At 37.7% G+C, this 24,030-nt stretch overlaps 1 protein-coding gene across 1 annotated transcript in view; it reads right to left on the bottom strand.

The window, feature by feature from the left end:
* Positions 1 to 6,421: 6,421 nt before the first annotated feature.
* Positions 6,422 to 24,030, bottom strand: part of LOC145672437 (uncharacterized) — a 273,840-nt gene continuing 256,231 nt past the window's right edge. Inside the window, exons 29-30 of the mRNA XM_081741594.1 lie at positions 10,403 to 10,538; positions 6,422 to 6,457 (exon numbers count right to left, since the gene is read on the bottom strand). Of these exons, the coding sequence (XP_081597720.1) occupies positions 6,422 to 6,457; positions 10,403 to 10,538 (172 nt within the window). The remainder of the gene's footprint in view (positions 6,458 to 10,402; positions 10,539 to 24,030) is intronic.

Here is a 24,030-nt window from a genome sequence, read left to right on the forward strand (position 1 = left end):
TCTCTAAAAAACGAACCTATAAACCACATCTACAAAATTGGTCATCAGAACAAATCCTGTCCCCTCTTTCAGAGATCTTGGCGTTATCATTGACAGCAAGCTTACTTTTACTTATCATATACGCACAATATCTTGTACTGCAATGAGAAAACTGGGTTTCTTTTATCGCTTCACTGACATAAGAAATCGTAATTCCTTAAGCTTGTTCTACAAGTCATATGTTGCTCCCACTATTGAGTACTGTTTTCCTATCTGGTCTATGGCCTGCCCTACTCATCTGAAAAAAATAAATTCCGTAATTAATTTCCTTTTAGCAATTGTATCCTACCGAGTACCTCACTTCCAAAAAATGACGTTTTAACATTTCTCAATATCAAACCTCTCCTAGTGAGAAAAAAAATTTCTGACTTAATATTTTTGCATAAAATTGTTAATGGCCATATATCATGTGAACAGTTATTAAGTCAGATCAATTTTCGAATACCCGCTAGAACAACACGGTATAGTAATCCCTTTTACACTCGAGCTGCGAGAGTTAGTATTGTCCACAGGTCCCTTCTAAACCGAATTGTTAGCACGTATAATCAGTAACCAGAAACTGTAGACGTTTTTCCAAATGAGCATACCTTCAGATCATCTTTAAATAAACTATCTTTGTAATATTGCTATTGTACTGTACTATCTTGATGTCAAATTGTTATTCTATTGTTTTGTTACATAATTGTTAAAATGTTTCAGTGTAAAATGGCCTAGTGTTGTATCTGAAACCTATTATAAATAAATAAATAAATAAATAAATAAATAAATAAATAAATAAATAAAAGAAACTACAACACAAATTCAGGCTTGCTTCCAGATGCCACTCTTATTAATATATTTTGTGATGTTTTCTAACAGCGTGTAAATATGAACCACTTGCTATATTTGTTGGTATTGATAGAGAAAGGCAAATATAACAATACATGCAAGGAACAGTCAAAAAGTTCCCGGAATATCGTTGTAGTTCTGGCATTTTTGATACAATCACAATGAAACTTGTACAGTGCAGTCTATAGATTGCCTAAATTATGAATCTAACGCGTGTCAACACGTGTTAACCGGCAGTGTACAAATAGTATAGCTGGACGGAGGCATGTATAATGACCAATTGGCGCAATTTGTCAGATCGAGCAACGCTTAACCATCAAGTTTATGTGCAAATGGGGAGAAATTGGCTTCAGAGACTCTGATAGCCTCGTGTATAGTGATCAATTGTCGCAATTTGTCAGATCGAGCAACGCTTAACCATCAAGTTTATGTGCAAATGGGGAGAAATTGTCTTCAGAGGCTCTGATAGCCTCGTGTATAGTGATCAATTGGCGCAATTTGTCAGATCGAGCAACACTTAACCATCAAGTTTATATGGAAATGGGGAGAAATTGGCTTCAGAGACTCTAATAGCCTCGTGTATAGTGATCAATTGGCGCAATTTGTCAGATCGAGCAACGCTTAACCATCAAGTTTATGTGCAAATGGGGAGAAATTGTCTTCAGAGACTCTGATAGCCTCGTGTATAGTGATCAATTGGCGCAATTTGTCAGATCGAGCAACGCTTAACCATCAACTTTATGTGCAAATGGGGAGAAATTGGCTTCAGGGACTCTGATAGCCTCGTGTATAGTGATCAATTGGCGCAATTAGTCAGATCGAGCAACGCTTAACCATCAAGTTTATGTGCAAATGGGGAGAAATTGGCTTCAGAGACTCTGATAGCCTCGTGTATAGTGATCAATTGGCGCAATTTGTCAGATCGAGCAACGCTTAACCATCAACTTTATGTGCAAATGGGGAGAAATTGGCTTCAGAGACTCTGATAGCCTCGTGTATAATGATCAATTTGCGAAATTTGTCAGTTCGAGCAACGCTTAACCATCAAGTTTATGTGCAAATGGGGAGAAATTGGCTTCAGAGACTCTGATAGCCTCGTGTATAGTGATCAATTGTCGCAATTTGTCAGATCGAGCAACGCTTAACCATCAAGTTTATGTGCAAATGGGGAGAAATTGGCTTCAGAGACTCTAATAGCCTCGTGTATAGTGATCAATTGGCGCAATTTGTCAGATCGAGCAACGCTTAACCATCAAGTTTATGTGCAAATGGGGAGAAAGTGTCTTCAGAGATTCTGATAGCCTCGTGTATAGTGATCAATTGGCGCAATTTGTCAGATCGAGCAACGCTTAACCATCAACTTTATGTGCAAATGGGGAGAAATTGGCTTCAGGGACTCTGATAGCCTCGTGTATAGTGATCAATTGGCGCAATTAGTCAGATCGAGCAACGCTTAACCATCAAGTTTATGTGCAAATGGGGAGAAATTGGCTTCAGAGACTCTGATAGCCTCGTGTATAGTGACCAATTGGCGCAATTTGTCAGATTGAGCAACGCTTAACCATCAAGTTCATGTGCAAATGGTGAGAAATTGGCTTCAGAGACTCTGATTGCCTTAATAATACTTTAGCGTCAAGGCAAGTTTGGCTTTTCCCAAAGGTAAAAATAAGCCTCAAGGGGACATATCAAAAAAGAGATCAAAGGGAACGCGGCTGAATTTCGGAAAATACGAAATGAGAACCTTCGCCGGTGTTTCCAGCAAAATAAGAACAATAAAACGAAAAGAAAACTTTCTTGTCTATTTAGCAATATTTTGTTTTACTCATTCCTTTTTTAATATCCTTTTTTAAATCTTTTTTGGCCCTCAGGACACCCTCTGTTTTAACACAGAGATCTGAGAAAAATCTAAAAAATACTAATTGCTACACTGAATGTTTGTGCAAAATTAAGTCCACCAAAAAATAATAAAAATAGGCATAACAAAAAATATTTTTAAAGTTATGATGTCATTTCACCCTGTGTTTCCGCACAGAAAGACGTGAAATCATACGTAACGTGTTCTACAATGCCTTTGGGCTTGAAAAAAAAGCCGAAGTAAAAAAAGCTTTATTGGTACTTTTTTAATCGAATAATGAAGACACCACGTTAGTACTTAAAAATATGTTAGTCCTTATAACTTAAAAGGAATAGAGGCATGGCCAGCGATTAGGGGGCGAAGAGAAGGCAGTTGACCCGCACTTTTTTTAAGTGACTCGTTAATGTATATAGTCATTTGGAAATATAAAATTTTTGTATGTATTATTGGTTCATAGAAAAAATGGTGCCATATAACCGTTTCGTGAGTATGTATTGGGTATTTGTCTTCCTGTGGAGTTAAGAAAGCTACAGAAATTGCGTTTTAATTGCATTTGAATGCAATTAATATTGCAATTGCGTATTTCTTTAAATGTCGTAGCATGCGCATGTAGTATTTACTGTCTTTCATTTTCTAAGAGTAATAACATACGGTACTGTACTTTTAATGGCATGTGTGGAATTAAAAATATAAGTTGTTCATTAATCCCAGTGTCAATATAACTTCTACAAAACAAGCCTTAGTTTTCATTACTATGATTAATATTATCCTTTCTATTTATTTGTTTTGCAAATTTGTTAGTAAATAACGCTAGTCAACAAATTTTAACTTTTTTTCTGCCACATGAGAGAAAAAACCTGATCTTAAAGGAACTTTGGCGGCTAAATTCGACTCTGCAATCCGTTTTTCTCTATCACGCATAGTTTTCCCGTGACAGAGGGATTTTCGGGAAATTTCCCCCCAAATTTCCCTTTCTCTTCATTTTTGTACCTCTAGCTCGGGTACCCTTAGGCATATAAACATACAAATTATATTCTAGGTTAGCTTGATTTATACTTAGTAAACCCTGTAAGTTTCATCTGAGTCGCGTCATTCTTTATTGAGAAATAAATATATTTCTATAAATATATGCTATGTGTACTGTCCATTTTACCATATACAATAGGTGCAGAAAAATCACATGTAACTTCCACGGGAATTACAATATAAGCAAGGTTTATACTTCATTGGATTTGTAATGAAACATACTTTACAATGATGTATACACCATGTCCGCCATTTTTATAAGAGGGAAATTCTAGAGGGATTTTCCGGGAAACTTCCTAAAAAGTAGATTTTTTATCTCATGTCACTGTTCATATAGCGATACAGAAGCGGGAATTGCGCCAGAATATAGATTTATATCAATTCAATAAATCAATAGCTCACTAGTAAACAAGGTTTTTGCCACATGAAAGAAAACATCTGATCCTAAAGGAACTTTGGTCGCTGAATTCGAAAGTGCAATCCGTTTTTCTCCATCACGCACAGTTTTTTTGGGTGACAAGGGGAGGGGGCTGACAAATTCCCTCAAAATATACCTTTTTCCCAAATTTTCGTACCACTGGCGCTTGAAATATAAATACAAAAACGACACCATATAAAACTTTGATTTATACTTAAGAAAGCTCGCAAGTTTCAGAACAATCGCATTATTTCTAGAGAAATAAATATAGCTGCAGGTATGTTGTTTGTACTACTTATTTTAAGACGTGATGTTGCATTCTTTGCACCGAAAGAAAAAAAAAACACAATTTCATTTACCCATACAGGCACAAATACGAAAAATGAGATTATACGACATGGAGTAAGAGGTCTGTGGTTTTCTACCACCTGGCATGTGATTGTATTGATACAGCTGTACAACAACACGTGTTTAGCTGATGCAATAAAGCTACGCAAAATCGAACTCTACTGATAAATTGTCAGGTCCATGGCAAATAGACAAGGAAGTGTTGCATAACTGCATGCATATTGTAGGTTTAGTTTTAATTTGGATTTACCTGTGACAAGTGGTCGTAAGTGCGTGTGCGTGTTTGTTTTCTTTCTCCGCTATGAAGAGATCGCGGCGTGTGTGTATAAACTCACCGAACACTTTCTGTTACGTGTGTGGAAAATATACTGTAAAAAGTCAGCCCCGTGCATTAACAGAAACGTTAAAACAAGCTTATTATAGCTATTTTAGGTGTCATGTGGGTGATCAAGACAAAGTGTGGGCTCCCCATGTGTGCTGTGTAACATGCTATTCTACTCTTATTAAGTGGAAAAGTAGCGATAAAACTCGAGCTATGCCTTTTGCGGTGCCAATGGTCTGGCGAGAACCAACCAGTCATGCTGAAGACTATTTCTGTCTAACAAAAATTTGGGGTCATTCCAAACGAACAAAATCTAATATTGAGTACCCAAATGTTCCATCCGCTCTAAAACCCATACCACATGGACCTGAACTCCCAATCCCTGATCCATACGCACAGTCAGAAGAATCTTCTCCAGCAGAAGAGCAAGTAGATGAGTTGCCCGAACCATCAACTTCCTTTGATCCAAACTATAGCCCAACCAAAAACACACCTCTTCTTGTTAACCAGTCCAGACTGAATGACTTAGTGAGGGATCTAAATCTGAGTAAGCAACAAGCTGAGTTGCTCGGATAGAGACTTCAAGAATGGAATTTACTTGCTCCTACCATCAGAGTTTCAATTTTCAGAAACCGACATGAACAATTTTCAGGTTACTATATAATGCAAAATTCCCTCTGTGCATGTACAAATATAGATGGTTTAATGGATGCACTAAGTTTCCAACACATCCCTGAAGAATGGAGGTTGTTTATCGACTCCTCTAAAACAAGCCTTAAGGCTGTTTTGCTACATAATGGGAACACTAAACCATCAATTCCAATGGCATATTTCGTAGAGATGAAGGAAACTTATGAAAGTTTGTGTGTGTTGTTAGATGTGATACATTATAACAAGTACTGTTGGCAAATTTGTGGTGATTTAAAAGTCATTGCTATATTACTGGGGCTTCAGGGAGGATTTACAAAATACTGTTGTTTTCTTTGCTTGTGGGACAGTAGGGCAACTGAATCACACTACATTCAAAAAGAAGGTCCCCAAGAGAAACATATATGCCAGGGAAACACAATGTTAAGTATTCTCCCTTAGTTAATTCAGAAAAAATTCTGCTGCCGCCTTTACATATAAAATTAGGCTTAATGAAAAACTTTGTTAAGGCCATGGACAAGAATGGAGAAGGTTTTGCGTACCTTACAAGTCAGTTTCCAAAACTTAGTGACGCGAAAGTAAAAGAGGGGATATTCGTCGGGCCCCAAATTCGGAAACTATTAAAGGACAACATCTTTGAGACAAAGTTAAATAATGATGAACTATCCGCCTGGAGAGCTTTCAGTAAAGTGGTGTATGGATTTTTGGGAAATCATAAGGCAGAAAATTACCGTCAATTGGTTCAAGAGCTTTTGGATAGCTATCAAAGATTAGGATGTAGAATGTCCCTGAAAATTCACTTTCTTCATTCCCACTTGGAAATTTTCCCCGAGAATTTAGAAGCTGTAAGTGACGAACAAGGGGAACGATTTCATCAGGGCATTCAAAAAATGGACCAACGTTATCAAGGTAAATGGAATCCTCATATGATGGGCGACTACTGCTGGTTTTTAGTTAGAGAAAGTGACTGGCACTACAAAAGGAAGAATTAATTGTAAGTACAAATGTTTTATTTTCATACTTTGTAAAGCAGTTGTGCATTTGATCCATTGTGAGTTATTGATATTTGTTTTTGTAGGTCAATATTAATTTTTTGTTTACTATCTTGAACAACGTTTAAAAGGCGTGGAAACTAAGAATTTTGTTGTATACTTTTGGAGTTAAAGATCAGTTTTTCAATAGGATTAATCTGGCGCAATTCCCGTTTCTGTATCACTATATGAACAGTGACATGAGACAAAAAATCTACTTTTTTAGGGAATTTCCCGGAAAATCCCTCTAGAATTTCCCTCATAAAAATGGCGGACATGGTGTATACATCATTGTAAAGTATGTTTCATTACAAATCCAATGAAGTATAAACCTTCTTATATTGTAAATCCTGTGGAAGTTACATGTGATTTTTCTGCACCTATTGTATATGGTAAAATGGACAGTACACATAGCATATATTTATAGATATATATTTATTTCACAATGAAGAATGATGCGACTCAGAAGAAACTTACAGGGTTTACTAAGTATAAATCAAGCTAACCTAGAATATAATTTGTATGTTTATATGCCTAAGGGTACCCGAGCTAGAGGTACAAAAATGAAGAAAAAGGGAAATTTGGGGGGAAATTTCCCAAAAATCCCTCTGTCAGGGAAAACTATGCGTGATAGAGAAAAACGGATTGCAGATTCGAATTCAGCGGCCAAAGTTCCTTAAAGATCAGCATTCTTCTTTCATGTGGCAAAAACCTTGTTGACTAGTCTAATCGGATCACACAATGTTCCAGAGATAATCACACAATGTTCATGAGGAAGGAATCAAAGGAATAGTACTTAGTTGCGTTGTTCTTGTTAATTTACTCAATAAAATATATTTTAACTGAAAAAGATAGTATCCTATTAGTTATACAACCTTTCGTCAAACGAAGTGTTAGAAACAACGTGGAAAACTAACATTGATATACAAATATTCAGATCATGTCTGGTACCCTCAACTTTTAACGTCCAATCGCCGCCACTGGACAGAGGAATGTGGAGGAATTTAGCTGAGCAGAACAAAAAGCTAGGGAAAGATAATGGGAATAACAGGAGAGAAAGAACATAGTTAAAGTAAAAGATAAAAACACTATTGGAAAAGAAATCGTATTCTGAAAGTAGGAAGTATGCTCAAATGAGAAGAAGGTAAAACTAAATGTAATGGTCTACATTAAAGAACAATCTGTGACAAATGGAATCCTAACTAAAGGTCTTGTATCAAATGATAAGAACAGATCGGAGAATAATGATAATAAAAAACAGTGCCAACTCAGGTAGGAACTCAAGGTATAAGGTAACCAAGAAAGTTCTGTTGGTTACCAGGCCCACCACCTTAGAACATCGATATGTCACCTAATACGTGCCTGGGAGATCAAAAATAGTCCCCATCAGCATCGACGACCTTCTGCCAACATTCTGGAAGGCCATGGATTTCGTCGTGGGCCGTGAAATGAAGGTATCAAGTGCATTTCGCACCTCTACTAGGGATTTGAACTGGCGTCCTCTAAGATGATTGTCCGAGGAATGGAATAGGTTCTAATCGGACGGTGCAATGACCAGGAAGTATGGCGGATGCAATCAAGGCGTAGAATGCATCCCGGATCATCCTAGCCACGTGAAGCTTAGTGTTGTCCTGTTAACAAGTTTAGTGTTGTGTTAACAGGAAGACCCCTTTGCGATTCAGAAGTGCTGGTTCCAGAGTTTTGAGTTTTCTTGAACTCGGCTCAATTGCTGACAGTACACAGTTGCATTGATGCTCTGACCAGCTGGTACCAGTTCCCGATGGATGATGCTGCGAGCACTCCACCAAACACACAGGAAGACCTTCTGGTGCAGTTCTGGTTTCGGTTGTTTTGGATATGGTTCATGGGATGCTAACCAATGGTAATGGCGCCGTGAAGTTTCGTACAGGACTCACTTCTCATCACATGTCAACCCTGTCCAGAAATGGCTCCTTCCTCAGACGAGACAGCAAAGGAACGCAGATATCTGGTCGCGTTGCCTTCTGGCCCGGAGTGAAATCATGTGGGACCCATCGACCCAACTTGTAGTGTTTCCCAAGTTGATGGAGGTGCTGCCCAATGGTTTCTCCACTCACACTGAATTGTAGTTCCAGTTTCTTACATGTCTGGCCACTGTTCGCTTAAACTGGTGCCTGAAGATCTTCATTGTATACATGTGTCTATTTTGCAGCACGTAGTGCGTCTTCGAGTGTTTCGTCACCGTTCTTGAACTTGTTAAAACAGCGCTGCACTGTCCGCGTAGTCACGACGCCCCCACCAAAGACCTGGCATATCTTCCGCCCGACTGCAGAGGCGTTTGACCCCAGTTTGAACTCGTACAGTATACACGATCTTATGACGCTCTGTGGAGGTCCCATGTTCACTGTGTACTTACGCAAGTTCACGGTGTAACTGAACTGCCACAACCAGGTAGTATGTTGGATATACCCACACCAACAACTGGCCTTCACCTAATCTTCATTCGTATTGGAATCACGGTGAGGGCAATTTAACCTTATTCTAATTTTCATTCTTACAATAACTTTCAACATTTAAGAGAAACCAGAAATTAGAAGTAGCAATTGACACTTGAATGTAATTTTTATGACGGAATATTTTTGTAGAATAGTTGGTTTTTCCTTCAAAGAAAAATGTAGAAGGCTGTACAAGAAATACATATGTTTAAAATGACACTTTGTGATTAAACATGTAAGTTCAAACATATTTTAAAAAAGCACATTTTGCGTCGTGTTTGTTTTGAAGTTGGGACACTGGATAACCGTTTGAGAAAGGTAACAATATCGTTAGAAACGTGAATTTTGGTTACCTTTAGATTACAGATACCTATGCTTTGTTACCTTCTCAATATTTAGCATATCCTAGATGACCATAATTATGACGTCAAAACGAAATACAATTTAACCTACTTTTTTATCTTATGTGAATCTATTATAAAAGATACAATACAGAGTTAGCATAAATGATTCATTGATTTTGAAAAGGCTATATTTTCAAAAAAGTATTACACGTGCACACATGAAATATATATGAAAAGAGCCACAAACACACCAAGTTTATATACCTTTTACAAATGTTCAATATGTGTGCCCCTTTGGTGACACGACACAAATTCAGACGATACTCGAGCTCATTCCATACATTTTGTAGCATAGTCCTGTCAATTGTCTGCACTGCAGCATTGATGCGTTCTTTGAGCTCGACTAAGGATTGCGGTAGTGGGCATGGGCACTCGAAGGGGAGGGTAGGGTGGGGCCCGAGCCCCCCCTTTGGCTCACGACAATGTATTAAATTTCTTTACATTTTCTTAATACAAATAAAAAATACCAAACCTAATATATTAACGAGGGATTTGAACCAACTAAAATTTTTCTTTGGGCACCCATGGTAGTAGAGGTACATAAACAAGGTCCTTAACATATCCCCACAAGAAGAAGAAGTCGCAGGACGTTAAATCAGGAGATCTGGGAAACCAGCGGAACAAAGGTCATTCTCACCAACACGCCCAATCCAGCGATGCGGAAGATCATTGTTTAGGTAGTCACGAACTAGGATGTGCGAATGACGGGGTGCCAAACTCTACACAATACAAACTTCGTGTGTTTGTGATTCTTTTCGTATATCTTTCATGTGTGTATGTGTAATACTGTTCGAAATATAGATAGTCTTCTCAAAACGAACGAATTATTTATGCTAAGCCTGAATATTGAAATATGTACTTCATAGATATACATATTAATTAAAGCTTATTTTGAGATTTATGATAAGCTACTTTTTCGTATATACCCTACATATATATCATAGGGTAATATCACAGCTATTTTTTTCTACTAACATAATTACTTATAATTACTTAAAAGTGGACTTACAATTCGGACAAGTCGGTTTATGAATATTAAGTAATTACTTGCATATATTTTTGATTTCGGTAAAACAAAGTTAATCATTTCTATTGGGAACATTGCTATCAAATCCACTAAACCCAATGATAAATCTCTCACGTATCTAAAGAGAAGGAAAGAACAATAAATTTACTGAAAATAAATTACTATCAATGAGACAGATAGTGACTACTCTTGAGGAGGGCCGGATTAAAGGAGGGCTGTAGCCCCGGGCCTTCAGGTGGAACAAAATTTCAACTTGTTATCTAAAAAGAACCATAAAGATACAATCGTCATCATAAAATAAAATGTGACGAAAAATATGAAACATATTCCCTCAACTTACCTACTGTACTTTCAGAGAAAAGTATCAGGCGAAGTCAGCAGGGGCCACATGTTTCCTAGCCCCGGGGCTCCAGATGGGTTAATCCGGCCCTGCTCTTAAGGGAAATTAAATCGGATAAATATACAACTTTTATTGCTTCAAATTAAGGGAGTAAAACTTCCCTAATATTGCGATTCTTGCGTACATGAATTAGAGCCAAAGATTCAAGAAACTTGGCAACTTTTTGGAGCGGCAGTTTTTTCATGAAGAGCTGGCTTTTAAAAAAACGTAAATTTTCGGCTTTTTCTTTTCTCTCTTTCTTTCTTCACGCAGTTAAGCCACGCCTTGGAAAAAGGTAGACATTCTGTTAGCTTAGTCACTGAGATGAAGTGCTTCTTAAGCGTTTGTGTATCACATACTCTCATTTGACCCATAATTAGGCCTACTTTACACTATGAGATAAATCCTTGGAAATATCTTAGGAAAAATGTTACGATATATTTCGTAGGAAACCTTAACCTTTTGTGCCATACACGTGAAGATCTTTCCACGGGAATAGTGTTATATAATACAAAACACAAAATTGATAAATTCCTATGCTAACTACACTGCACACCCTACTGATACTGATACCAGGCGCTAAATTGCACACCTCTAAAATAAGCATAAAAATCAGAAGATAAATTAGCAAAACATACTTCATCAGTCTCGCATCACTCTTCATTTTGTTGAGTATTTTTGGTTTTCGTTTTTTTTTGTTTGTTTTCCGAAATAGAGCGTGCTCTAAACAAGAGAAATCACATAGGATCGTTTCAGAACATAGGAAATGACATGCAATCTGATTCATACACGGTGAGATTTTGACTCTAGGAAAAATCGTAATATATTTCCTAGGATTTATCTCATAGTGTATAGCTGGCCTTATTTTTTGCGTGGTTTGAACCGTCCATATTGTGGAGACTGCATTTGTCTCACTGAGTATTCGGCACATTCTTGGAGAATTCCCTAAATACTCAGATTTCAGATAACGTCACGGACTGCCTCGTAGACTTGACTCTGTACAGGCGGATGGCAGTGATTTTATTGAACGTATTCTCTCTTTTATCTACGCCTCAGAGACGAAAATAATTCAATGAAAACTAAATTTCAGGTTTCAATTAAAAACAAAGAGATTAATGAATTATTAGTAGTCCATCTAAACATACAATCAGTTCGGAATGTCTCTCAGAACACTGGCTTGAGGTAAATGAACAGAAAATTATTCCGGGTTATAGTTTGGTTTCTAGTTATGATAGAAATACAATGAAGTGTGGGGGTGTTTGCATATTAATGAAAAACACACTTAACCCTTCACGCTCCAAAGTAATTGATAAAATAGAAAGCATTGATAGACATTTTGAATATATTGCAGTAGAGTTACCAAATAAAACAACTAATCAAATTATTATTGTACTATATCGCACCCCAGACTCCAAAGTATGTATATTCTTCAAAAAACAACAACAGGTTTTAAGTGAAGTCGCCAATAAATATGATTCAGTTGTACTATGTGGTGATTTTAGCATAGATACAAAAGAATCAACCACAATGCGTGATAAATTCCTCAATATTTTTTATCAAGTTTTAATTTACATATGACAATATTTGAACCAACTCATTTCACGAGATCTTCCTGCACTTCAAGTGGCAATATATTTACAAATCTTCATTTAAATTGTTACATTTAAATCTCATACTCTTAACATAGAACTGAACAACCACGTAGAACAAACGTTGTATTTGACACGTTTTTCCAAAGATAGCAGACAAACTATAAGGATGTTAGGGAAAAGATTCTATAACGAACACAAAATAGCAAAATTTCTCTCTTTGCTTGAAAGCGAAAATTTTGTAAATGACGAAACTGTCAATCCTAACGTTAATGACATGTACAGATGTTTTATTTATAAATTTAAACTATTATTTGAGAGCGCCTTTCCTTTCTCTAATGGAAAAGTAAACAAAACACGTAACAAACCGTGAATTACACATGGTATTAGAGTTTCCAGTATGAAAGTAAAAGAGGTGTTCAAACTTAGCAAACAAGCAAATAATATAGAAATTCTTGATTACTATAAAAATAATATAAATCCCTGTACAAAAAGTTATTAATAAAGCCAAAAGGGACTATTATAGTAATAAAATAAACAATGCACAAAGTGAAAGCAAAGAGTCGCGGAAAATAATAAAGTGTGAATTAGGAAAGAAAAATGAAAAACACAAAAATGTAGAGTTACGTATAAAAGGCAGTAACTTAACCACAAACGACCCAAAGTTGGTTTCTGAGTACTTAAATAATTACTTTAGTACCGTTACAGAGAAAGCCATACATGATATACCTTCCCCAAGTGACACAAGCAGACTACAGCCGCTTAAGTACATCAGTAGGTCATTCTTCCTTACCCCAACTTCCCCACAAGAGATTGTGGAAGCAGTAAGTAAATTTGATAATAAGAAAACTGCAGGAATGGATATTTCACACTTTCTTTTGAAGAAATGTATCCACATTATCGCACCTGCATTAGCGGACATCATGAATGAGTCATTTTTCCAAGGAATCTTCCCTGATACACTAAAACTCTCAGTCATTAAACCCTTGTTCAAAAAGGATGTAGAAACGAAATAGAAAACCACGTCCCATATCACTTTCTTCTATTTTTTCAAAACTTGTTGAAAAACTAGTATGTAACCGACTACTAAATTTCATTAATGAACAAAACTTAATCACGAAAACACAACACAGATTTATAAAAGACAAACCCACAATTACTGCCATATATGAACATATCAAAATAGCTGTAACGTCTGTTGATCAGAAAGCCAATACTGTAGGAATATATTGTGATCTCTCAAAAGCATCTGACTGTGTAGACCATGATATACATTAGGGGTACTGCTTTGGAGTAGTTCAAATCATATTTGTACAATCGTAAACAAATCGTACAAATTCTTCATATGGACGAAACAACTAAAAGTCTGAGCAAAATAAACTTAAATGAAGTAATAAATAGAAAAGGTGTTCCATAAGGATCAGTTTTAGGACCAATACTCTTTCTTCTATATCTTAATGATTTATCCTTAAATATAGAGAAATGTAATTTACTCCTTTTTGCTGATGACACAACAGTAATTGTAACTGAGAAAGACAGAGATAGCTTGCAAGAAACCAGTGATCTTACAACATCCTAACTTACGCATTGGTTTTCTGCGCTGGATTCGTATATCTAAAGCGAACCACTGATGTTTAAATGCAGGTCTGGTGATTATGTGAACCAGGGGAGATATTGAATTTCACTGCGATGTTCCTCCAACCACCCAGCAACAGATCCAACTGTGTGAATAGGCGCATCATTATCCTGGAATATCCCGTAAACAACGTCTGTATCATAAGATGCACTGAAAATGGAGACATAATAACGGGCAGAGATGCGAAAAGGAAGCGTCAGCACAGAATGTACCGGAAACCAATAATTTGGTGCCCACAGCATCACAGAGCCGCTTAATGTTTCATGCTTCGGCGGAGATACTGCTGATCATGAACTTTTTTTGGGCGTTCACCAAACTTAAACACGACGGACTGTGGTTGGAAATAAGATGAACGGTTACGCATCCGAGAATATCACGTGTTTCCAGTCATCAGAGATCCATGCTGCATGTTCGCGGCAGTATTACCATCAGGCTAAATGCGTTAGGGTTCCTTACCAGTGCAATACTACTCCAGTTATGTGACTTACGGTGGACTGTGGTTGTCGACACAAGCTGTGGGAGACACTGTTTGAATTTCTCCAACACTTGCATTGCAATCGCATGACACTTCTGAGTAACATTCGAATCTAATGCTCGGAAATAGTTGTCACTGAGGGTTTGCTTATGACCACTGTTCTTCTTCGCCGATGTGGTTTTGCCGTGAGTTTTGTAGGCCGTTATCACAACGGATACTGCTCCTCACGACAAACCCAACACACTTGACATTTCCACTACGCTCGCATCGCATAACCGAATACCAACAATTTGTCCTCTTCGGAAATCAGAGTGATCGCCCATTTTACGGAACAATACAAATGCAGACATTTGACGTGATTCTAACTCCAGGTGTCCATTAAATTTATAATGATCTGCATACATGTTTGTTTGTGTAAATTGGAACATTAAGAAAGACATGCGAATACAATGAGACTTACATCACAGATTAGTTATATGATTATAAGAATATGCAGAGATGATTACAATTTCAGAACTTCTCTAAACGTGATTAACCAATATGATGTTCAGCTTCTACTTGATGCAGTTAGAATCTCTATACATCGTGTCGATAAATCACAAAAGCGATGCTGAAGAATCTTCAAATGTACTGCTTGTATGAGAGTCCATAACGCTTCAAAATTGTTTGTTGAAGAACTGCGATGAATAAGGTACGTGTCAACTATATCCCCACTCCAAGTCAAGTAATTGTGTAGGCCAAGGAAACAATGACACCCATTACAAAACGATGTCTGCAACACGAGCAGAAGGGCGTTATTCTGGAAGAACGGAAGCTCTCGGCTTCTAGAACCTGAACCTCATCTACTTCAGCTGCATTTTTTTATTTAACAACTCCAATCTTAACACCTCGACCTATTGAACCAAAACTTCATCTTCTTCAGCTACATCTTTTATTTAGCAACTTCAAACTTAACACCTTTGTCTTTAGAATTTGAACTCTTTCGGTAAAAATAATTTTAATCGAGATGTATTGATGTGTATTAAATTGAGTTATATGCTTAGGGTGGGTCGTTTTGCCACTTTTTTGGGGGGGACGAAATGTAATACCTGGCAAAAGTGGCCCACCCACATGGACATTACAGGTATAGATGTTTTTTTAAAATTAGATAATATCTTCTGTGAGAACTATTGCCTCAAAGTTTCAAAATTTCGCTGAAAATTACAAGAAATACCAAAATTGTTCATGAATTTTAGTTATGTTAAAGTAAACATATTTTTGGATTTTTACATGCCAGATGCTATGAAAACTGACATTCAAGTCTCAAAATGCCAGTTATAAGCCCCTGCGGTGGGATAGGGGTGCCTCCTCTGGGGCCAGCAAAGGGGGCAAATTCAGTACAATTAAGCGTTTCTACAGTTATTTTCGTCCTTGCCTTTTCCTTCTACTGGTGGTTCACAGTGGTAGCAGAGCATTGTTATTTTTCACCATTACACTCCCACCCTTCCACCTCATGATACTACAACGTCCTTCTCCTGTCCCGATCTGCGTAACTCAGCGTCAGTATCAGGAACGAGTCGGATACGCTTCAAATTGGGCGCCATTTCTCAAGCGCTATATTTGGTTACTGTTGCCTTCAGCTTATATGAATTGGCCGTTACAGATAATAGTTTGCTAAACACTATTTTCACAGAAGATTCTGTATTTTTTTTTAAAAAAAAGTCAATATTATTTACTATATCACAAAAATGACTTCAGTGACAATGAAGCAGATCTTGAAGAGAAAGCACAGGAAAGCTCTTCTGAGGAAGAGACCAAACCCAGAGACAGAACATCTAAACCGAAGCTAGATTTGACTGAAACTGGTATGATTGCTCAGAGATAAAATGTAAGCGAAAGTGCTGCGGCACATATAACATCAACTGTGCTTCAGGCAGCTTTAAAGGCTGGAATTATAACCTCTCAATTATTTAGCAACATAACTCTGCTTTAATTGTGGACAGGAGAAAAATAAGGCGTGCGAAAATTAAAACTGCTCAGAATTAAAAGAAAGTTCTCGAAATGATGATCCCATTAAAAGCCTATACTTTGATGGTCAAAGGGAAGACACTAAAACACACTCAGGCATCGTTAGAGAAGAGCACTTATCACTTGTGGCTGAACCTAACTCTCAATACGTTGGTGACGTGACACCATCCTCTGGCTCTGGCCATGACGAGACCACGTCTATTTTCGAGTACATCATGAACCAAATCGATGGTGGCTTTGATGACGGTGAGGTTCTTGGGTGTGATGGAACAAACACTAAGACTGGTTGGAAGGGAGGTATTCGTCAAAAATTAAAGGAACTAACAGACTATTTGTCTCTTGCATTTTAATGAACTGCCTTTCCGAGCTCTCTTCACACATATTGGCGCTAATTCAAGCCTCTATTCTTACACAGGTCCCATAGGTTCAAAACTATCTGACTGAGAAAAGCTTCCAGTGGTGTCATTCAAACCAATAAAATGTGACTTACCTCATCATAGTCAGAAGAGCTCAGAAAACTCAGTAAAGACCTGAGATACTTACCTCAAGTCTTCCATTGCTAATGGTCCTTGTCACGTCTTTGAGACCATTCATAGGTCTAGATACTTACCAAATGAATACCAGGCTGTAATCCGTTCATCCATTCAGACGAATGCATTTCTCGCACTCCCAGAGAATGTTCTTTTCGCCATGATGACTGATGGTTTACTTGCTGTCCAAGATGATTTACATAAGATTCTTAGTGCTCGAAAACACGAAGCAGAGAATCTTCATAACACTATCAGATATAACATCATTCCCAGACTGAATTTTGAGGCGAAAGATTACACTGAAATGATCTTTTGGGAAAGCACTGATATTTCAATAACTGTACCACCAGTTCTAAGGACGATATCAAACAAATATCTCATGGACAAACTTTCACTTTCTGATAACACTGTGCCAGAATAGTCCTCCACCGTCTATCCATGCCACACGGTGGCAGTAGAACGGATAGTGAAATTAGTCATTGAAGCAGCCTCTCGAGTATGTGGTAGTGATGCTAGGGACGGGATCATCAGGTCAACCTTACTTTATAGGCAAGCTGTGTCTAAATTTCAATCAAAGTCCCAATTTGGGACAACTTTTCCTGACAGTGACGAATTGGATTAGTTCATCCGTCCTTATGTATGGTTAGTTGGTTGGATAGGCTGGCACAGGAGCCCTAGGCGCAGCCACCTCCACGTGGCAGACTCTGGGACGCTTGGACAGGCTATATGACCAGGTGAGCGAGGACCTGCACAACCGCTTAAATATACTGAATTTCCCCCCTTTTCTGGCCCCCCTATCCCCCCCAAGGGCACATAACTGGCATTTTTATACTTGAATGTCAGTTTTCTAAGCAACTGACATGTATTTAACCAAAAATGTTTACTTTAACATAACTAAAATTCATGAAGAACTTTGGTATTTTTTCTAATTTTCAGTGAAATTTTGAAACTTTGAGGCAATAGTTCTCACAGAAGACATTATCCGATTTGAAAAAAAAAAATCTATACCTTTAATCTCCATGTGGGTTGGCCACTTTTGCCAGGTATTACATTTCGTTCCGAAAAAAAAAGTGGTAAAACGCTGCACCCTATTATATGCTGATTTAAATACAGACTGTTGTTGTAGGTAGCAAACTGAAATATTAGAATTCTGACGAGTCTTTTATTGATTCCTATAAAGCAAATACAAAAGAATAAAATATAACCTACAGAAATAGTCGTTATGATATTGTACGATTGTTTGATACACAACTTTAACAAAGATGATATGTATGAACTTTGACATTAAATGAGAGCATTGTGCTGTCGGCAGAAGACCTCCGTATTCTCAGAACTTCTTGCTTTAAATTTTAACATAACAATATCAAGCAAAGATATAACTTTCAGAGTTAAGGATATTGATCCTTGGTAAGTGAATGCCATCTATCCCGTTCCAAGCAATAAGGTCCTACCGACTATTACAGGTAAAATCACCAGATGATAGAAGACCGAATGTTCCTGTGTCCATGTCGGACAGAGTTTATATACACCTCGGTTTTTGGTTTTCACATGTTTGTTTTGTATTTCCATTACTATTTTGATACTTTCTCCCTTGTTTATACTTTCTGTTTTCCTGGCTTTCTAGGGAACGAGCTTGGCTGTTTTTGTTTTCAAATAAAAAATATTCATATACAGCAAAAAATATAAAATTTAATATACATATGGTTAATTTATATCACATTCCCTTTCCTTGGGAAAACTTAGAACCAAATGTTAGTGTCACTGGTTATGTTTGCACTCTCCTTTCAATTGTATTCATTTAGTTTCATATACATTAGTGTATGTTCAACATGACGCAAGTGAAATATGACGCAAAGTCCGAAACACTGAAAGTTTATTGTCTAAGATAGATTATAATCCATTACCTATGTGCTGCACTGATTATTTTTCGTGGAGGAGAGGCGATACAAGTATTTGAAAGAAAGGTTTCTCATCTGTGAAGCAGAGAAAAAATTTAAAAGGTAACCACGTAATATCACTTGAAAAACAAAATACCAAGGCACTGCGAATTGTTCTTGCATGACCTAGAGTATTCTAACTGTTGAGCACTACAAGAGTGAAACAAAAATACATCCAAGTGTAATTATAAATGCGTACCAGCGAGACCATGGAACAAAAACTATGCGGTAAGCATAACTATCAGGATGTACAATCAAATCTATGGTATGACATCTGTATATAATTACAATGTCCATTTGCGTGGTTAAGACGTTGAAGTCCAAATTGGGCCACTGGGAGATTGCAATTTTTTTGGATGCAATTTGCTGGGATGCCCAGATGATAGTCGAACTCCGTAGGAGACTGAACCAAGGAGTTCTAGAATCCAAAATCCAAAGTTGGAACCAAAGCAGATAGCAGGAAGTTGTTCACTGTGAAATAATGATTACCATTCTTAGAATGGAATGCATTCTGTCCTGGCCGGAAATCATCTTGTAGTATTCTTGAAGGCCATAGCAAAGTCATGTAGGATAACATTGATTGAAGTCCGGTCTCACTTTAGTGCACTAAAAAAATGTTGCACAGCGCATGTAGTAGCTAGTTCCATCAACCTTTAATTCCCGGTGGCGGGCCGGCGGTATGCGTTTGCGTAGACCGGCACCCACACAAGAGAGTTTAGTAATTAACCAAAATACTCCTAATTGGTCAACAAAGTTTCTGCAAAATCACCAATTATAACTCGAGCGGCAAAGTTATACTGGAACAGGAAGTCAGCTAACAACCAATCTGAAGATTCTAGCTTTTACAGGGTAGCGATGGCCTCGGCCAATACTTAACTTCTAATTAGAGAACGGTGGAATCGTTATCTCGACGAAAACTTGATAGTTACCAACCCTTTGGGATATCACTTGAAAGCAAAACTCAAAAGTAAAGTTCCTTGCAGTAAGATTGTAGTTTATTGTTCCTAATGTTATTACAAGTCCACGAGCTTGGGGCGCTAAGTGTAACTGACTATGTGTTGATAGTAAGAGTATAACATTACGTGACAGGTTTCAATCGATAAATGATAGCACAGAAAAACACACACAAAATAAAATAAAACTTCACTAGACTGGGAGGGCACGAGTCAGTCCTAGTTGAAGGATAGATGCACAGGTGTAACTGTTTGATGGTATAAGTATGCTTTAGGCCAGCTAGGCAATGAACCTAGAGTCTGTCAAAGCACACATCAAATAGGGGAGTGACAGAACTTCGACCGTCAACTTCCTAAGTTCGCCAGCAGTTTCTGGGCGCACAGGTCCCGGCTGGAGCTAGCTTTCAGAAGTAGATTGCCAAGTTCCAAGGAGGTAAGTTTGACCGTCAGTTTTCTAAGCAGACCAGCAATTATGGGCAGACCCCTGGCTGTCGTCAAGCTTTCAGAAACAGAGAGCCAAGTTAGCCACTAGGATAAGGTATGGATGGTAACCAAGAGATTAGAGAGGCCTCAGGAGAAGCCAAGAGAGTAAGAGGCAGAGTGGCGGCTAGGACAACTAGGAGCTTACTCGAAAATCCTGATCTAAGTCGTGCCTAAGACATTGCGGACTGTCTAGATAGCACGACTTTGAGGGGTCAGGATAGGGGACGTTGTCCGACGATCGAGGCAAAAACACGAGCTTTGAAGGGGCTCGATCGGCTTTGCGCACGGCACCAATTTACGTGTCGGGAGCCGAGTTGTGGCGTGTGCAGACATTGCACTCAGACCGTGAGGTCAGCGGTTGAACATGCGTGGTAGTCCGAAAGTTCCCTGGGGAGGAACCCAAGAGTAGCCAGCAGGCTGAAAAGAAAGCTGATTGGTGTGCGCACGACACTAAGGGCAAAGTCAGCTGAGAAAAGTGCTTCTCCGTGGGGCGGAGAGAACAGCGATTGGAACACGTCATGCTCCTAACACCAAGATTGGTTTACAATAGAGTGCCTGGGTGGCGCTAAATGAGAAGAGAAAATTATGTTGTGCGCATGCGTGTATATGTACTCCGGTAATTGGATGTGTTGTCCCCAAACTCTGGAAGAGTAGTATACATCGAGATATACAATATTCATACATTGAATCACTTAAAATATAAAACATAAAAGGTTTTAAATACTAAAGATCAAAGATTTTATATATGTTTGAACCAAGGATCTTCTTACTGTAATTTATCTTTAGACCCTTCTAAGATAACATATATAACATCTGCAGTTTGAGGACAGAAAAGAATCTTCTTTTTAGAAGCAAAACCGAAAAGATTTTAAACATACAGATTATATGGACTTCGTTAAAAGTCTTCTACCACTAATAATAATAATAATAATAATAATATAACTAATACAAAGACTACATATATGTCAGACACAGAGCCAAACATCTCCCTGATACAGAGGGGATGTTATAGTCTACCAGATGGTTGACTCCGGAGGGCAAGCAGGGAGAGCTCAGATGCGAGGAACGGGAAGACGAAAAGTCTTTTGTTCTAACTAAGAGAAAACAACAATCACTCAACACGAATTTGGATTTTAAAAGAAGTAAATGAAATACGAATTCTGTTGCAGTTTAAAAATGCAGAAAAAGAGAAAAATAAAGCAAAAAAGAATTTGCGAATCTGCGTACACTACATCCCATAGTCAACCTTTCAAACCTTATGTTAAGTTTGAACGACACACAATAATAACTTTGGGTGTTACTTCCACTTCAGAGAAAAACAAAGCAACAGTAACTACAATAAGGAACCTGTATGAGCCATCCGTACAACAGGTTGGAAACAGAAAAAAGGAAGACCTGCAAAAATAATACCTCACATAGAATACAATCGGTTCCCGGTTAGCGACGACCTTTCTCCATCTCAAAAAGAACAACTTTTGGTACTTCTTAAGAAACATATCATCTGTTTTCAGTAGAAGAAGCAAGAATTTTCCTTTATTGATGCAAAGAAGGTCTCTTTAGATTTGACTGATAGAGTACAATTGATAACCACTTAGTTCACCATTTTCCATTGGATCCGCAATAATGTGCATAGTAAGGTCTTAGAATTAATCGACAATTGAGTAATCTGCCCCTCCAATAGTTCTTATTGTGGCCTAACTTGATTGCAGTACGAAACCCAAATAGTAAGGAGCTAGTAAGGAAGTTCGTCTTTTCTTAGATTTGCATGTTTTTTCACAGAAATCAGCCAGAATATCAAATCCAATGCGTGGTATACAGGGCATCTTGGATCAACTATCCAAGCGGCCTATATGAGAAGTGCAGTTTTGGTGCAGAGTTTTTATCAACCAAATCTTGCCCGGAAGATCAAAACTTCCACTGCTACTCTGAGATTTTGATTTTCCCTTCTCCCAGCATGTCACACTAAAATTCCGTAGGGACATTCAAACTCGACCTTTTATCTTTGCCGTGTTTTAAGAGAGATCTTTCAACATCCCCTCCCAACTACTTTTGTATGTTGATATTTTTTTTAATTTTGGGACGACCATTCGAGAATTTTCTCATTTCCCTACACGATTTTCTTACTTTGGCTGATAAATATTTACTTCTCTTTAGCCTGAAGAAGTTGATATTTTTCGTACAGGATATTGAATTTTTAGACCATGCTATCACACCCGGGATAGTAAGGCCAAACAGTTCCAAGGTGCTCACCATCTTGGATCTTCCAAGACCTGACACTGTCAAGAAATTAAAATCCTACTTAGCAATGTTGAATTATTATCGAAATTTTTATGCAAACCTTTCTTTAACAGTTTAAAGGGGAATCCACACAAACTTATCTGTACCGAAGAGATGGACATTGCTTACACTGAAATAAAAAGATGCCATCACGCAGGAATCTATTTTACAGATTTTTTGTCAAATGATACAGAGGACATGTTAATGTGTGACATTAGTCAAAAAGGCTGTGGCTGCGTGCTGTTAGAAAGACGTAAAGATTCATCTGTCTGGTACCCCATAGCCTATATATCAGCCCGGAATACCGAGTTAAGCCTCTGTCAATTTATGAGCAACAACCTTTTCGATTTATTACTCAAGTACGGAATTTCGAAGAAACCCCTTGGGTGCTCCCTTTGAACTTTAGCTGATAGTTCGGCTCTTTTTGCGTTTAGAAACACATCCAACCTCTCCGCCAAACCACTACGGTGGACTGAATTTATATTTCAATTTGATTTTCAATTTATCGTCATCAAGTCTTCTCAGAATTTCATAAGCGATATTTTGTCACGCCAACCACTTGAATTTGATGACAGTGATTTAGAAATAATAGAAGCCCTCCCATTCCTTGCAGCTATTGGCTTTAACTAAGGATACAGACATAACGTAATTACAGCGACACAACAATTTTTTTCTAAAATCATTCAGGTCTTACAAACATAAGATACGCAACACCCACAGTACACCCGTTGGAAGATGCAATTTCTCTTTAAAGATAGCACCTTATACAGGAAATATTTTTATACGGACACCCATAGAGCCTTATTGTGTGTACCCGGAAAATTAAAGAATACTCTATTTGAATAATTTTATCATTTCCCGAGTTTCAGAAAACGTACTTGTCAAGCAGTTCCAAATATTTTATACCCCATCTCAAGGGCTATCTTAATTCGCTTTCAACAGCTGTATTGATTGCGCCATGTGTAGGGGTGTATATTACAAACCGAACTTCCATGTCCTAACTCATCCACCTATCATACTATTTGATACGTTTATCATTGATATTTGGTAAGCTACCAACAACTGCCGATGGTTTTTGCCATTTCTACGTAGCAATGGAAGTTGTGACGTTATATACCATCACTCGAGCAGTCGTCAACGTCACAAAGGATATCTTTAGATTTTACTATGAATGATACCATCATTCCTTGTGGGTGTCCTAAAGTTCTTCAACTTGATATGAACCCTGCCTATACTTCAATTAAGGGGAAGCAATTTCTACAGACCTTGAATATTCAAGTTAAATATTGCCTTCTTGAAGGCCACAGATCCACTGAGAAAGTTGAGAATACAGTGCAGAAAATT

This window comes from Thermobia domestica, chromosome 16, assembly GCF_964235325.1.
Source record: "Thermobia domestica chromosome 16, izTheDome1.hap1.1, whole genome shotgun sequence".
NCBI classification, from domain to species: Eukaryota; Metazoa; Arthropoda; class Insecta; order Zygentoma; family Lepismatidae; genus Thermobia; species Thermobia domestica.